This window comes from Urocitellus parryii, chromosome 4 (assembly GCF_045843805.1).
Source record: "Urocitellus parryii isolate mUroPar1 chromosome 4, mUroPar1.hap1, whole genome shotgun sequence".
Lineage (NCBI taxonomy): Eukaryota > Metazoa > Chordata > Mammalia > Rodentia > Sciuridae > Urocitellus > Urocitellus parryii.
The window spans coordinates 8,233,516-8,247,795 of record NC_135534.1 but is presented as its reverse complement, the minus strand read 5'-3'; the positions used below and the strand labels follow the sequence as shown (position 1 = coordinate 8,247,795).

The 14,280-nt window shown below is 54.9% G+C and overlaps 1 protein-coding gene across 1 annotated transcript; it reads right to left on the bottom strand.

The window, feature by feature from the left end:
* Positions 1–1,221: 1,221 nt before the first annotated feature.
* Pygm (glycogen phosphorylase, muscle associated) lies at positions 1,222–14,274 on the bottom strand. Its single transcript, XM_026396669.2, has 20 exons — positions 13,946–14,274; positions 12,849–12,950; positions 12,695–12,773; positions 12,509–12,612; positions 12,033–12,164; positions 10,684–10,795; positions 10,503–10,585; positions 9,989–10,132; positions 9,621–9,713; positions 9,309–9,455; positions 8,977–9,140; positions 8,565–8,679; positions 7,898–7,999; positions 7,315–7,462; positions 6,974–7,032; positions 6,714–6,855; positions 6,101–6,308; positions 2,171–2,305; positions 1,753–1,819; positions 1,222–1,638 (listed from the first exon to the last, which is right to left on the bottom strand). The coding sequence occupies exons 1-20, from the start codon at positions 14,186–14,188 to the stop codon at positions 1,489–1,491; spliced, it is 2,529 nt and encodes an 842-aa protein (XP_026252454.1). The 5' UTR covers positions 14,189–14,274; the 3' UTR covers positions 1,222–1,488.
* Positions 14,275–14,280: the final 6 nt, after the last annotated feature.

Here is a 14,280-nt window from a genome sequence, read left to right as displayed (position 1 = left end):
CCCTCCCCCACCCCGGACGCCCCGCTGTCCTCCGCCCCGCCTGGGTGTCGGACGGAGGAAACCGGGAGGGGCAGGAAGCGGACTGCGGTGGGGAAGGGGCGCCCCGCCCAGCCCCCCGGCCGGGTTCCTGTTTTCGATACCACCGTTCCCACGGGGCTAACCCGGTGCCGGGCCGCGCGTCTTCCTGCGGGCAGCGGAGGCGCTAGCCCGATGGAGGTCGGGGGGTTTGGGGGCAGAGGATCCCTGTGACAGTCTGGAGATGGGGCTAGGACGAGGTGGGAACACTGGGGGGAGAAGGTCCTGTGTGGGGCGAGGGATGACAATCCAGCTACCTGGAGATGCGGCCTGGATGTCTGGGGACGGGGCGAAGGGGTTCTCCAGTTCACTCGGGAGGGCGTGGCTCTCCTCGGGCGGATGGAAAGGGGCAGCTGCAAGCGGCGGGTGGGTCTCCGCAGCTTGGAGACTGGAGGCCTGGGCCCCGGGAAGACCAACTTGGGAGGGGCAGCCGCAAGCAGTTGGGGTCCCCACAAGCCGGGCCAAGGGAACTGGTAACAGTTTCCGGCCTTTTCGGTTCAAACACACTCACTGTGAAACCACGGGCCCCAAACCTCCCTGCTGAGGCTTGCCCCTCCCTGCCTGAGGCCGGGAGGCAGGACCTCCTCCCACACCTCAGTCTTGGTACCGTGAAATTCAGAAATAGGCCGTTCCTGGCCCTCAGTTTCCCCATAATGAGGGGATGACAAAGGCCTAGTCTAAACGGTCCGTGCATTTCCCCAGTCCTAACGCCACCACGACTCTACCAAGCTGAGCCACCTGCTAAGAGACCCTAAAACGCCGCAGTGGGGCGGGGATAGGGGCGGGGCTAAGAGGGCGCCAAGCACCCGCAGGCCACGCCCCCTCTTGGGTTCCTCCGGTGACCCTGTGGATCCTCGGTAGTCCGGGAGGATTCATCCCAAGTCCCAGCTCCCAGCCCCAGTGGGCCCCACCCAGAAGGACGCCCCGCCCTCGGCCAGCCTAGCTGGCAGCTGACCTAGTATGGACACAGCACTGGGAAGAAAGGCGTGGAGGCTGACACTAGGGTAAGGGAGAGTCCCAGGCCCCGCCCCCATGGGCCCTCCCCCCCAGCCCAGGACGCACCTGCTGGCAGGGGTAGGAGGGTTAAGAGGGTGATTGTGCAGCTGCTGTAGTGTCCGCCAAAAGCTAAAAATATTTCCCACAGAGTAAGGACGCTCCAGGGAGAATCAGTTTATTGGGGAGTGGGTGAAGTTGGTCAGACCCCATAAATAGGAGAGGACAGGGAGCCCAAGGACAGGAAGAGGGCAGTGTCCTTAGTTACCAGGATGCTGGGACCTAGAGGCTGAGAAAGTGAGGATTCCAGGAAGGGGCCTAAAGACCTAACTCCAGTGGCCCACTCTCAGGGTGACCAGCTGGAGCTGGCCCAAGGGATAGCAAACACTCAAGGGCAGGCTTGGGGTCTGGTCTGGAAGCTCAGATCTTCTCATCAGGGGCTGGCAGACGCTGTCGAGAAGGCTCTACACCCCAGATCTCCCTGGCATACTGGGCAATGGTGCGGTCACTGGAGAACTTGCCCGAGGTGGCTATGTTCCGGATCACCATCCGCGTCCATTCTCTCGGGTTCTATAGGCCAAAGGGGAACTCTGAGTTCACTCCCGTAAGCATGTTCCCCAACTTCTGCCTCATCCCAGCCAGGGCCACCAAAGCCCTGCCAACCCCCGGCCCAGAACCTCTCACCTTGTACAGGGCACTGACTTTCTCCTGGCATTTAATATATTCTTCATAATCTGCAAAGACTTTAAACCTGGAAGGGAAAGGAGAGGCAGCAAGGTCTGGGTCATTCTGCCCCAGTGGATAGCTAGGGACTTGGAGAGTGATGCTGCTTTCAAAAGAACCTGGCCACAGAGCTGGGGATGTGGCTCAAGCGGTAGCACGCTCGATTGGCACGCGGGGCCCTGGGTTCGATCCTCAACACCACATAAAAATACAAAATAAAGATATTGTGTCCACCTAAATAAAACTAAAATATAAATTAAAAAAAAAAAAAAAGAACCTGGCCACAGCTGCTCAGGACCCTGTTCAGCCTCCCCACCCCCACCGAAGCCCTGCCCAGCCCAGCAGCCCAGTTGCATGGTTGCCTGGACAGCCAGCTCACCGGTCATGGTGCATGAGCATGTTGACAATGTCCTTGAATAAGTCAGGTTGTTTGGGAGAGAAGAAGCCGCTACTCAGCTGCTCAATAACCTGCCGGAGCTCAGGAATGCGGTCATAGTACTCCTGGGCATTATACCTGCCAGGACAGAGCTGTGGTCAACTCCCTAGAGTAAGGGCTTCCTGGATCCTCCTCCAGAGAAGATCTGGGAAGGAGCTGGGGTTGTGGCTCAGTGTTAGAGCGCTTGCCTAGCATGTGTGAGGCACTGGGTTCGATCCTCAGCACCACATATAAATAAATGAATAAAATAAAGGCATTCTGTCAACTACAAAAAAAAAAAAAAAAGATCTGGGAAGTCCCAAGCTTCAGTCAAACCCAGGCCCAGCCTGCTGCTGTCCTCCCTGAGCTGCTACACCCCCTCTGGAGGTCCCTTCCCAGCAGTCCCCTCCACTCTGCTCCACTTTTCCTCTCCCACTTTGTGGATGAGGAAACTCAGCCTGGATGGAAAGGTAAGTCTTAGAGCCAAGGGCCCAAACACGGGCTCTTCCACACCACTACTGCTTCCTCCATGAATGGCCTGGGCTGGTGTGCAGCTCCGTGGTAGAGCCCTGGGTTCTATTCCCAGCACCAGGAAAGAAAAAAAGAAAGAAAAAGAAGTAAAGAAAAGGAAAAAAACCCTGTGAATGTCTTTTATCCGCCACCATCCCAAGCCCATCCCTGGCCTTGTCTTTGAGCTCCAGGTGGCACCAATAGGTACATCCTCAGGTATGTCCCTTAATTTCTGATAATCCAACCCAGATCACTGCAGGCATACCAGCTTTCCTCCACTTTCTGAGATGGCAAAACCTATTCTCCAGACTCCCCATTGGACACCCTCCACAAGGCCAGCCTGGCCTCCTTTACTCCCTGCCCTTTCCTCTCGGAAACCAAGGCCTCCTCCACAATGTCTCTGATCCCAAGCCCCTGTGCTGCCCTGCTTTAGGTGACTCTTTGGGCCCCCACACAGTCTCCCCTCCACCCCCTACAGCCCAGTCTCTGCCCTGCAACCAGAACTGTTCTAAAGCCTAGTCCTAAAAATGTGGGACCTTGCTCACAATGTTTCACAGCACCTTCCTGCCGAAAGGACAAAGCCAATTTTTAGTCAAGCCTCACAGGAGAGATTCTTCTTGGCATTGAATGCCAGCTCTCTGAGGCTGTTGGTGGAAGTATAAACTGGAATCAATCTGGCCATCTGTGTCTGAGCCTTAAGAGCTCATAATTTTTGACCAAAAACAAAACAAAACAAAAAAACTCTTCTAGTAATTCTTTTAAGGGAACAGTGATGTAAAAGGTTGTTCATTACAGTAATATTTAGACTAATAGGCAAAATTAACCTTAATATCCAACCATATGAAATGAATTAAATATATAAGCCCGGTGTGGTGGCACACGCCTGTAATCCCAGCTGATGAGGAAGCTGAGGCAGGAGGATGGTGAGCTCAAAGCCAGACAGCAACTTAACAAGGCCCTAAGCCACTCAGTGAGACTCTGTCTCTAAATAAAATATAAAAAAAGGACTGGGGATGTGGCTCAGTGGTTAAGTGCCTCTGAGTTCAATTCCCGGTCCAAATAATAATAATAATAATAATAATAATAATGCATGTCCTTAAGATGGAACACTAGGGGCTGGGGATGTGGCTCAAGCGGTAGCGCGCTCGCCTGACATGCGTGCAGCCCGGGTTCGATCCTCAGCACCACATACCAACAAAGATGTTGTGTCCGCTGAAAACTGAAAAATAAATATTAAAAAATTCTCTCTCTCTCTTTCTCTCTCTCTCTCCCTCTCTTTTTTAAAAAAAATTATTTAAAAGATGGAACACTATACAAACATTTTAAAAGATTTTGAAAACTAATGACATGGAAAATGTCTTGCTAAGCCAGGCATGGTGGCACACCTGTCCCAGCAACTCAGGAGGCTGAGGCAGGAGTATCATGAGTTCAAACCCAGCCTCAGCAACTTAGTGAGACCCTACGCAACTCAGTGAGATTGTCTCTAAAAAAAGTACACAAAAGGTCTGGGGGCGCTGGGGTTGTGACTCAGTGGTAGAGTGCTTGCCTAGCACATCTGAGGTACTGGGTTCCATCCTCAGCACCATATAAAAAAATAAAAAATAAAGTTAGTGTGTTCGTCTACAACTAAAATTAAAAAATAAATTAAAAAAAAAAAAAAGGTCTGGGGATGTAGCTCAGTGGTTAAGCGCCCCAGGTTCAATCCCTGGTACCAAAAAAAAAAAAAAAAAAGTCTCTCTAGCGCCAGGCATGGTGGCACATGCCTGTAATCCCAGCTATTCAGGAGGCAGCTTCAACAACTTAGTAAGACCTTGTCTTAAAATAACAAATAAAAGAGCTGGAGATGCCCTTTCCTAACAGAAACCAAGGCCTCCTCCACAATGTCTCTGATTCCAGGCCCTGCTTTAGCTGACACTTTGGGCCCCACACAGTCCCCCCCGTAGCATATGTGAAGCCTTCAGTTCAATCCCTAGGACTGCAAAAAATAAGAAAGGAAAGGTCTCTTCAGTATTAAATAAGGTATCAGAGCTTAAAATTCACATACCTTATTCCCAACTTTTGTTAAACATTTTTCTTCTTTGTACCAGAGATTGAACCCAAGGATGCTTAACCACTGAACCACATCCCAAGCCCTTTTTATTTTTTTATTTTGAGGCAGCATCTCACTAGGTTGCATATAGCCTTTCTAAGTTGCTGAGGCTGGCTTCAAACCTGCAATCCTCCTGCCTCAGCCTCCCAAGCCCCTGGGGTTACAGGGATGTGTCAGCATGCGGCCCTTATCCCCAACTTTTAAAAACTATATATACATGTACACATATGTGTGTGTGTGTGTGTGTGTGTGTGTGTGTGAGAGAGAGAGAGAGAGAGAGAGAGAGAGTGTATACCTAGAAACACACATAAAGAAGGGAACTGTGGGGGCTGGGGATGTGGCTCAGGCGGTAGCGCACTCGCCTGGCATGTGTGCGGCCAGGGTTCAATCCTCAGCACCACATACAAAGATGTTGTGTCCGCCGAGAACTAAAAAATAAATATTAAAAAAAAAAAGAAGGGAACTGTGGCTTTTAACCTAGGTGTGCAATTATGGGTGACAGTTATTTCACTCTTTGTTGTTTTATATTTTTCTAATTAATGAGGAGGTATTACTTTTATAATTAAAAAATCATATTTAAAAAATAAATTTTAGACTGGTATGTAGCTCAGTGGTAGAGTACTCACCTAGCATGTGGAGAGCCCTCAGTTAGATTGCAGCACCACAAAAATAAATAAAATTTTAGCTGGGAATCCCAGCTACTTGGGAAGTTGAGGCAGGAGGATTATGAGTTTGAGGCCAGCCTGGGCAAAAAAAAAATTAATGGAAAAAAAAAGTCTCCTCTAAGTCTGGGATTGTGGCTCAGTGGCAGAGCACCTGCCTAGCATGTGTGAGGCACTGGGTTCTATTCTCAACACCACGTATCAATAATAAAATAAAAATCCATTGAACAACAAAAAAATTAAAAAACAGAACCTCCTTTTAATAACTGCTCCTGACCACAGCACAGTTGTAACTACCACTCTACAGTCTTCTCTTTGGCCATGATTTCCAGGTAGCTAATGGTTTAATTTTACCTCCAATTCCATCATAATATTATCCCTTAGGGTTGACATGATTTTCTGTTTCTTTCTCTTCAGTTCTGTGTTCTCCTTTCCTTCCCCATTTCATTCACCTTATAAACTCTAAGCTCCCTCAGAAGTCTTCCACAATACTCATGGCCATAACTAAACCCTTGCACAGCCTGGGTCCCTTTCCAGGCATGCCCCATGCCTCCTAACCCTGCACTCCAACAGCCATAGTTAGTGCCTCCTGCCAATGAACACTCAACTTTGGAGTCCTTGACCCCTATTTACCCTCTTTGGTCAAGCCTGTCCACGTCCTCCACCCGCATGCCAAAGATGAAGAAGTTCTCCTCTCCTGCCTCTTCTGCCATTTCCACATTGGCCCCGTCCATGGTGCCAATGGTCAGAGCCCCATTGAGCATGAATTTCATGTTGCCGGTGCCTGAGGCCTCTGTGCCAGCTGTGGAAATCTGCTCAGAGAGGTCGGCTGCCGGGATCACTGTAGGGCAGCAGCAGAGAACTATGTCAATTTGGGGAACCGCCCTATCCCAGCTGTATTAGGCTGGCCTGGGCAGAGCCAGATCAGGGTCCCCTCTACCTGATCCCTCTAGTCCCCACTAACCAATCTCCCTCTCCAACTCCCACCCTCCTCCTCTTGTCATTCACCAGGATCTGGGAGCCAGCCAACCTGAATCCTCCACTGTGTGGTCTGAAGGGCACCACCGATACCCAGCTCCCCTGGGATTGCACCCTGCCCTGCCACCACTGAAGGAGCTCATGTTAGCAGCTCAGCCCTCCACAGCCCCTGCTTTAATGTGCAAGCACCCCAGGAAAAAATAACCAACGCCTCTCCTGGGACCTAACTAGTCAGGGCCTCCCTAGGTTCCTGCCAGTCGCACCCCACCTTTCTCGGCCAGCGAGACTCGGTAGTTCTCCAGGAAGATCACACGGAGGCGGTCTCCCACCACTGGGTCGTGGTTGACCACATCCCCAATGGCAGTGATGAGCTTGATGATCATCTTGGCCATGTGGTACCCGGGTGCGGCCTAAGAGCACAGTCTGGGGTCAGTGCTACCACCCTGTTCCTGACCCTTTATCCCACAAACCAGTGGGGTGGATTCATCCTAGACGTCAAGGCCCAGAGCTCTGGTCTGTGCTTCTCACCTTGCCTCCAATCATCACGGTCCGAGGCACAAAAAACTTATTGGGCTCCTTCTTGATGCCTATGGAAATGAGAGGATGAAGTAGGCCAGATTTTCCCTCAGGGTAGAAGCCCCTGAGAGCACCTCCGCAGCCAGGGCCTGGACTAGAAGACAGCAGGCCTGACTTGGGCAATTACTTGCCCTGTGGCTGTCCACGTCCCCCTCTCGAGCCTCAATTTGCCCATCTGTGGAGTGGGGATAATACCATGTTGTCACCAGGCCCAAGGAGCTTTGGATCAAACAGTGTGGTGCTAGAAGCTGCCAGCAGGGAGGACTGGGACAGGAGGAGACCCTGCCACTCACGGTTGTACAGGGTGATGACATGAAGGCAGTTGAGGAGCTGACGTTTATATTCATGGATCCGTTTCACCTGGACATCGAAGAGGGAGTTGGGGTTGATGTGGACTTTGTATTCCCTCTCCAGGTAGGCGGAGAACTTCAACTTGTTTTCCTGCGGGCACAGTGGGGTGCTTACTAGTAGTCTTCAGGCATCAAGAAATCCTCCAGTCCAGGCTGGAGATGTGGCTCAGTAGCAGAGATTCTGCCTGAGGCCCTGGACTCAAGCCCCAGCGCCACAAAAGAATAAAAAGAAAAAAGAATTCCTATAGTCCTCATGTCGTCTTTCCTTCACCCAGGCTCAGGAAGGCAGACGCAGGAGGCTCACTGGCCACCCTCTTCCACCCCTGCTCCAAGGCAGACATTGTGGTCCATGCCCACATGCTCCCAAGGAGGTCGATGCTGCCGTCCATCATGACCCGTCAGCAAAGGCCTGGGTCTGGCAGGAGAGATGGGCTCTGACTGCCATCCCGACCCAGGCGTCTGGGTCCTCCTGCGCTCACCACATGCCAGCCCTGGTATAGCCTTCCCAGCTGACAGCCCTCCCCACCTGCTTCACTTTGGCCACGTCCCGGATAAAGGCTTCATCATCCACGTAGGAGAGTAGTTTGCGCAGCTGATCCAGGTCTGAGATGTATTCCTCCCCGATGCGCTGCGGGAGGATGGGGGTCAGCCAAGCCCCGCCCCTCTACCTCCTGCCTCCAGACACAGAGGAGGGGTCCCTTCCCAGGTCAGCTAGGCTCCTCCCCCAGCCTGCCACTCTGGACCTCCCATCTGCTCCTCCTCCAGCCCCCCTGTGAGGGCATGGTGCATCCTCTTCCCCTCCCGACCTTGAGCTCTGATGGCTGACCCCGGCTGAACACAGCTGGCCTTCCTGGATCCCTGGCCTTTCCGGCATAACCTTGAGCCTCCTCTATCGACACCAGCCTCTCACAGTCTCATTTCAGATGTGACCCGTTGATGACCCTTCCAATAGATTTTGAACTCCACCAGGTTGACCTCTGTAGCCGGCCCCCATTAGCCCTTGAGTACAGCTCAGGCAGATAAGGAAATGGTGCTCCTCTCTCCAGACACATGCTAGGCTTGGGAACCCAATGGAGGATGGATTTCAGCCCTCACCTGGGAGCACTTGCACAGTGAGCTACCTGCACAACGGTACCCATCTGATGCCTGAAGGGATTTGTGTTGGCCCTACTGGCCCTATAGTGGCCTCTCACCTCAGCAATGACCTCTGCCAACCCCGGGTTACACAGAACCAGCCATCGCCGTGGGGTGATGCCATTGGTCTTGTTCTGGAACTTATGAGGCTCCAGCTCATAGAAGTCCTTGAAGCTGCAGCATGAGGTTGGGTGGGAGTCACCACTCACTCCAGCTCTCCTCCCTGGGGTCCCTACTCTAATTTCTAGAATGGGGGATGCAGCCCTGGGGGAGGTGGGGTGCTGAGCTTAAGAGGGGTCAGCTGGGAACAGGACTGTACTGGAAAGGGTTATGGTGTATGTGAAAACCCGACATCTTTGGAAGGGGCCACCAGGGAGAGCGGGTGCCTGAATGATCAGACCGAGTGGGACCTCCAGGGCACGGTGGGGTGGGCGGGGCCGAAAGAGGGGCGGGTCTTCGGAGTAGGCTCACATGGTCTTCTTGAGGATCTCAGAGTGGATTCGAGCCACACCGTTGACCGCATGCGACCCGGCGATGCACAGGTGCGCCATGTTGATGCGCTTCACCGCACCTTCCTCCACGAGTGACATGCGCCGAAGCCGGTCTACGTCCCCGGGGAATGCGGCGGCCACCCTCTATGCCAGAAGAACCCAGAGTTAGGACCAGGACCCAGGAACTCTCGTCCCCAGCCCCTACCACCCGCCCAGCCTTGCCCATAGCCCTCACGTGCCCAAGGTTCAGGTCCTGGCTGGATACCCCTGCCACGCCCCACTCCCAGGCACACTGCCACCACCCCGGCTCACGTTGAGGAAGCGCTGATTGATCTCATAGATGATCTGAAGGTGCCGGGGCAGCAGAGTCTCCAATAGGTGCACAGGCCAGCGCTCCAGGGCCTCGGGCAGCACCGTGTGGTTGGTGTAGGCGCAGGTCTTCACTGTCACCTCCCAGGCCTGGGACACGAGGCAGGGTGTTAGGACGAGGCTGGAGGGCACGGCCCTCCACACACCACAACCCCCCCACCTTCAGGTCTCCCGTTCAGCTCTTGTCCTCCTCCTGTCTGGGAAGGGGACCCTGAGGCAGAGCACAAGCTCAAGGTGGCAGGGTCCTGAGCCCACCTTGTCCCATTCCAGCCGCTCCAAGTCCACCAGGATCCTCATGAGCTCGGGGATGGCCAAGGAGGGGTGGGTGTCATTAAGCTGGATGGCCACCTAGGGGGAGGCAGAGGAGTCAATATGGGCCCTGACCCAAGTGCTGTGGTGACTGTCCTCTGCCCCTTCTGTGGCTGAGCTGGGACCGAGGTGCCCAGGGGTAGTAGGCCCCAGCAACAGACAGGAAGAGCGCAGGCCCCGCGCCTGCTGAAGGGAGAGGGAGCGCTGCCATCCCCCCAGCAGCCACATCCTCACCCTCGGAGCGAGGCTGGCTAAGGCGGGAAGGGAGAGGTGGTGTCACACGGGACAGGGTAAAGGCAGTCTTGGGGGCGTACCTTATCTGGGAAGGCATCAAAGTTCGTGCGCACAGGATCACGGCAGCCGAACTTGGAAGACTTGAAGCGCCGGATGATGTCCTGGAGGGTGGCAGCCACCACAAAGTACTCCTGCTTCAGCCGCAGCTCCTTCCCCTCGAAGAACTAGAGACAGTGCAAGATGGCAGGGATGTGGCCTAGCGTGCTGTGGGTGGGGCCAGGAGAGGCCCTAAACTACCCAGGCCCCCTGGACCCAAGGAGTAGAGCAGGAATGGGTCAGGGACAGGGCCACAGAGGGACTGAGGGTATTGTGGGTGTCACCAGGGACAGCCATCCATGAGAGCTACCCTATCTTACCTCCTTCAGGACTCAGGTGTCCTCCCACTCAAAGAGCTTGAGGTGGGGGACACAGGGCACATAGGGCCAGCAATATGCTCTAGTGACACTAGGGCAGCAGAGAGTGTCCCTCCCCAGCTCCCCTGACCCCTCTCCCAAGGACTCAAGCTTCCAGATGCCAGCCCAAAGGGCAACGCACGTTATCATTGGGGTACAAGACACGGGAGATGTTCTCAGCCAGATTTCGGTCCAGCACCGCCTGGATGTAGCCGCCAACGTTGACTGAGGGAGGAAGTGGGGACAGGGTCAGGCTGGAGCTGAGCGTGAGCCAGGTGGGGGGCGGGGGGCTGCTAACTAGCAGCACGGGAGGATGAACTCACAGTCCTTGAGGTTGAAGTCATTAGGTGCCTTGGCGGACCAGAGGCGCATGGTGTTGACAACGTTGTTGCGGTAGCCGGGCACAGGTGTGTCGTAGGGCATGGCCAACACCACCTGCAGGGAGCACTCTGTCAGAGATGCCGGGTGGGGGCAGCCCTGGACATCTGCCTGCTTGTGACTCTGGAGCCTCCCTCTCTCACAGGGCTGGAGCTGAAGGCATGGCCCCTGCACTCTGTCACCTCCCAGCCCTGGTCCTGGCCCAGTGCCCGCATTCATTAGCTGTGTTACTATGAGCCAACAGATGACCTCTCTGGATCTCATCTAGAAGAAGCAGGAACCCCCAATTTCAATCTTATTACATTCTCATGAGTGTTCTGGGAAGCTACAGAGTGACAAGTCCAAAGCCACAGTAGGGCTGGCTGTGTTGGTGGCCACTCTGCAGTGATGTGGCTGAGCAAAAGCCAGAGGACTCTGGACTCATGAGAGGGCTAAGGGAGCCCTGGGTTACGAAGGGGCCCAGAGGTCAAGTCTATCTAAAGGTCTTATGTCTGGTTGATCGTGGAGCTAATTAGCAGTGACTGATGCTGTCCCCGCCTCCCTCCGAGTAATGGCTGCTAAACTCGGCCTGCCACCTCAGTGCCAAGGCACATCCACTCCTCCAAGGGAGCCCCTTGAGGAGACATCAGCCACTCTCCCACTTGGAGCACAGAAACTGGGAGGGGGAACAACTGATCCAAGAGCAGAGAGGCAGGCTGGCAGAGCCCGAGGGAGCCAGTCTCTGGTGTCCTAGCCGGAGCCGCAGGTGCCAGCCGCCAAGGCCCCTGGGCCTCATTCTGAATATCAGTGGAATAAATGCCACTTCTGAAAGCATAGAGGCTTCTGGGTGGCCCATCTGGAGGCCGTGACCTGCAGCCACAGCAAGAGGACTGACCCGGGATTCAGCTGCCTACTTAGCTTTAGGCCCCTGAAACTTGCTGTTGGGTGATACAGAGCAACTGTACTCGGGAGGCCTCAATTTTTGCCCCTTGGCCCCTTTTGAGGTTATGGGTTTGCTTTCCTCAGTACCTCCAGGTCAGCTCTGCAGGAGTCAGGTTGCTGTGACAGCCCTTTGATGACTCTAGTGGTGTGGACAGTAGTGGGGGCAGGGGAGAGGCATTGCTGGAGCAGGGACAGCCTCTCTCCTCCCTTTGCACTGAGCCTGGGCCCCCTGTGATCCTCATTCCAGCCTTTCCTGGCTCCGGCTGTGTGACTCTAAGTAAGTGCTTAAACTCTCTGATCCTCAGGCGCTTGGGTCCAATAGCCTCCAGGCTCTTTCCTCTAGGAGCTCCCTCCTCTAGCCCTTCATCCTCACCTGAGTGTCCACCCACTTGGCTCCCTGGCTCGTGTGCTCCACTCGGCCATAGAAGTGCACAGGCAACGTGAACTCAGGTCGAGCCTTCTCCCAAGGGTTGCCGTAGCGAAGCCAGTCATCAGCCTCCTCCATCTGAGCGCCAGGCAGGTCAGGGCAAAAGAAGGCAGCGTCAGACCCAGGGACCCAGGCCATGGTGGCTGATGAGGCAGGGCAGGAGCAGAGGCCTGGAGCACCCTCTACAGTGGGCCCTGGTTTGGTGGGCTGTCCTATAGGACATGTCTGTCCCTAGCGGTCCATAGTGTAGACCACATATTCCAGGGGTCACCAGCAGGTTTGAGGGCAACTGGGGAGGGGCCGGGGTGCTTTCTTTGGAAGCTGGGGCTGATTCTGGAACTATCCGTATTTGGATGACCAAATGGGAGACCTCTGCATCAGGACTGGGTGCCAGCCACAAGGTCAGGACCAAAGCTGCTCACCTGCCAGCCCCCGCAGATCTTCTGGTTAAAAATCCCAAACTCATAGCGAATCCCGTAGCCATAGGCAGCCAGGCCCAGTGTTGCCATGGAGTCCAGAAAGCAGGCTGGGGGTGTTCATGAGGTGGGTGTCAGGGACCCACAGGAAGGAACCCTCTTCCCAGCCCACTCCTGTAAGCCACCTCTCACCTGCCAGCCGTCCCAGGCCCCCGTTGCCCAGCCCTGCATCCTCCTCAATTTCCTCTAGCTCCTCCATGTCCAGGCCCAGCTGTGGGGAGGGGTGGCAGTGGTCAGTACCAAGTGCCAGCAGAGAACACCCCCAGTCCTAAAGAGCCCCCCACACCTGGTAGGTGGCCTCATCACAGGCATTCTCCAAGGCCAGGTTCACCATGGTGTTCTGCAGTGTCCGTCCCATGTAGAACTCCAGAGACAGATAGTAGATCCTCTGCCCAGAGAGACAGACGGACAGGAAAGGGGTCAGAGTCACCCATCAGCGTTCAGTCTCTCACCCTCCTGTCTCACTCCACGCCCCAGCATGTCTCATATCTGTTCCCAATTTTTTTTTTTTTTTTGTCCTCACTTCAGGGCACAGGTAAGGCACATCATTCTTCTGACTTCGGACACACACCTTTTCTCTCTGGCCTCAGTTTCCCCATCTGGAGAATGGGGCTGGTCAGACCCACCTCAGGAATTGAGGTGCTTGGGAGAAGTGGAGTCCCCCTCAGTCATACCCACACACCCCAATAGTCCATCAGGGGGTCAGGATGTAAAGAAGCACCTACAAGTGCTCCCCCAAAGGACAAGGACAAGGCCCAGACAAAAGAGGCCTTTATTCAAGGTCACACAGTGACTCAGGGCTAAAGATTGCCGCCTCCCATCCATGCAGTGCCCAGTTCCTCTTGGCCTTCTAGCCTCAGTGCCAAGAAGCGGATGGAGAGACAGCCGGCATGAGGATGCTGATAGTGCCTGGTCTCTCCGTTTCCTGGTCCCCTCCCGCCCCTCCCCCACCCCTGGCATGGGGTATTAGGTTGCTGACATTTATCCATGACCCCACCAGACACTTGATCCCTGCTGTCCCAGACTCCCTAGCCTTGCCCCACCCATGGTACAGGCGTACCACACACACATAACGGTGACATGTCCTCCCACCAAGGGCCCAAACCAGGCCACCTGAACCTTCCTGCCATCAGCAGCCCCTCCAACCTTAAATGGGCACTAGCCCTTTGCAAGCAGCCACCTGCCCTCAGCCCCCCGCCTGGCCCCTAGCCTCACCCTTTCAGCTTGACACCCTGGATCCTCCAACCCCAAGACCCTGAGGTGACCCTTTATTTTGTCATGGAAAACCCAGGCCCCAGGAAGGGGCAGCCACTTGGTCAGGGTCTCCGAGCTCCCTGGCAGAATCCCAGCCCATCCCCCCCTCTGGGGCACCCCCAGTAGCACCTTGGGGTCCTTCTCATAGTAGTGCTGCTGTGTGCGGATCCAGCGCCCAACGAGGTGGTCACGCACAGTGTGGGCCAGTGCAAAGTAGTAGTCGCGTGGGGTGGCCACATTGCGGTCCTTGACCAGTGTGAAATGGAGGTGCCGGTTGAAGTTCTTTTTCAGGTCAGTCACGTTCTCCACGCCAGCCAGGCCACGAACGCTGATTTGCTTTCTCTTCTCATGGTCTGACAGGGGCCGGGACATGGTTGCAGGAGGGCGGGCCGGACTGAGGGGCAAGTGGACAGGCGGCCTCTGCGGAACCTCCAGCCAGGGAGTGGAGCTCCCCAGCCCAGAAG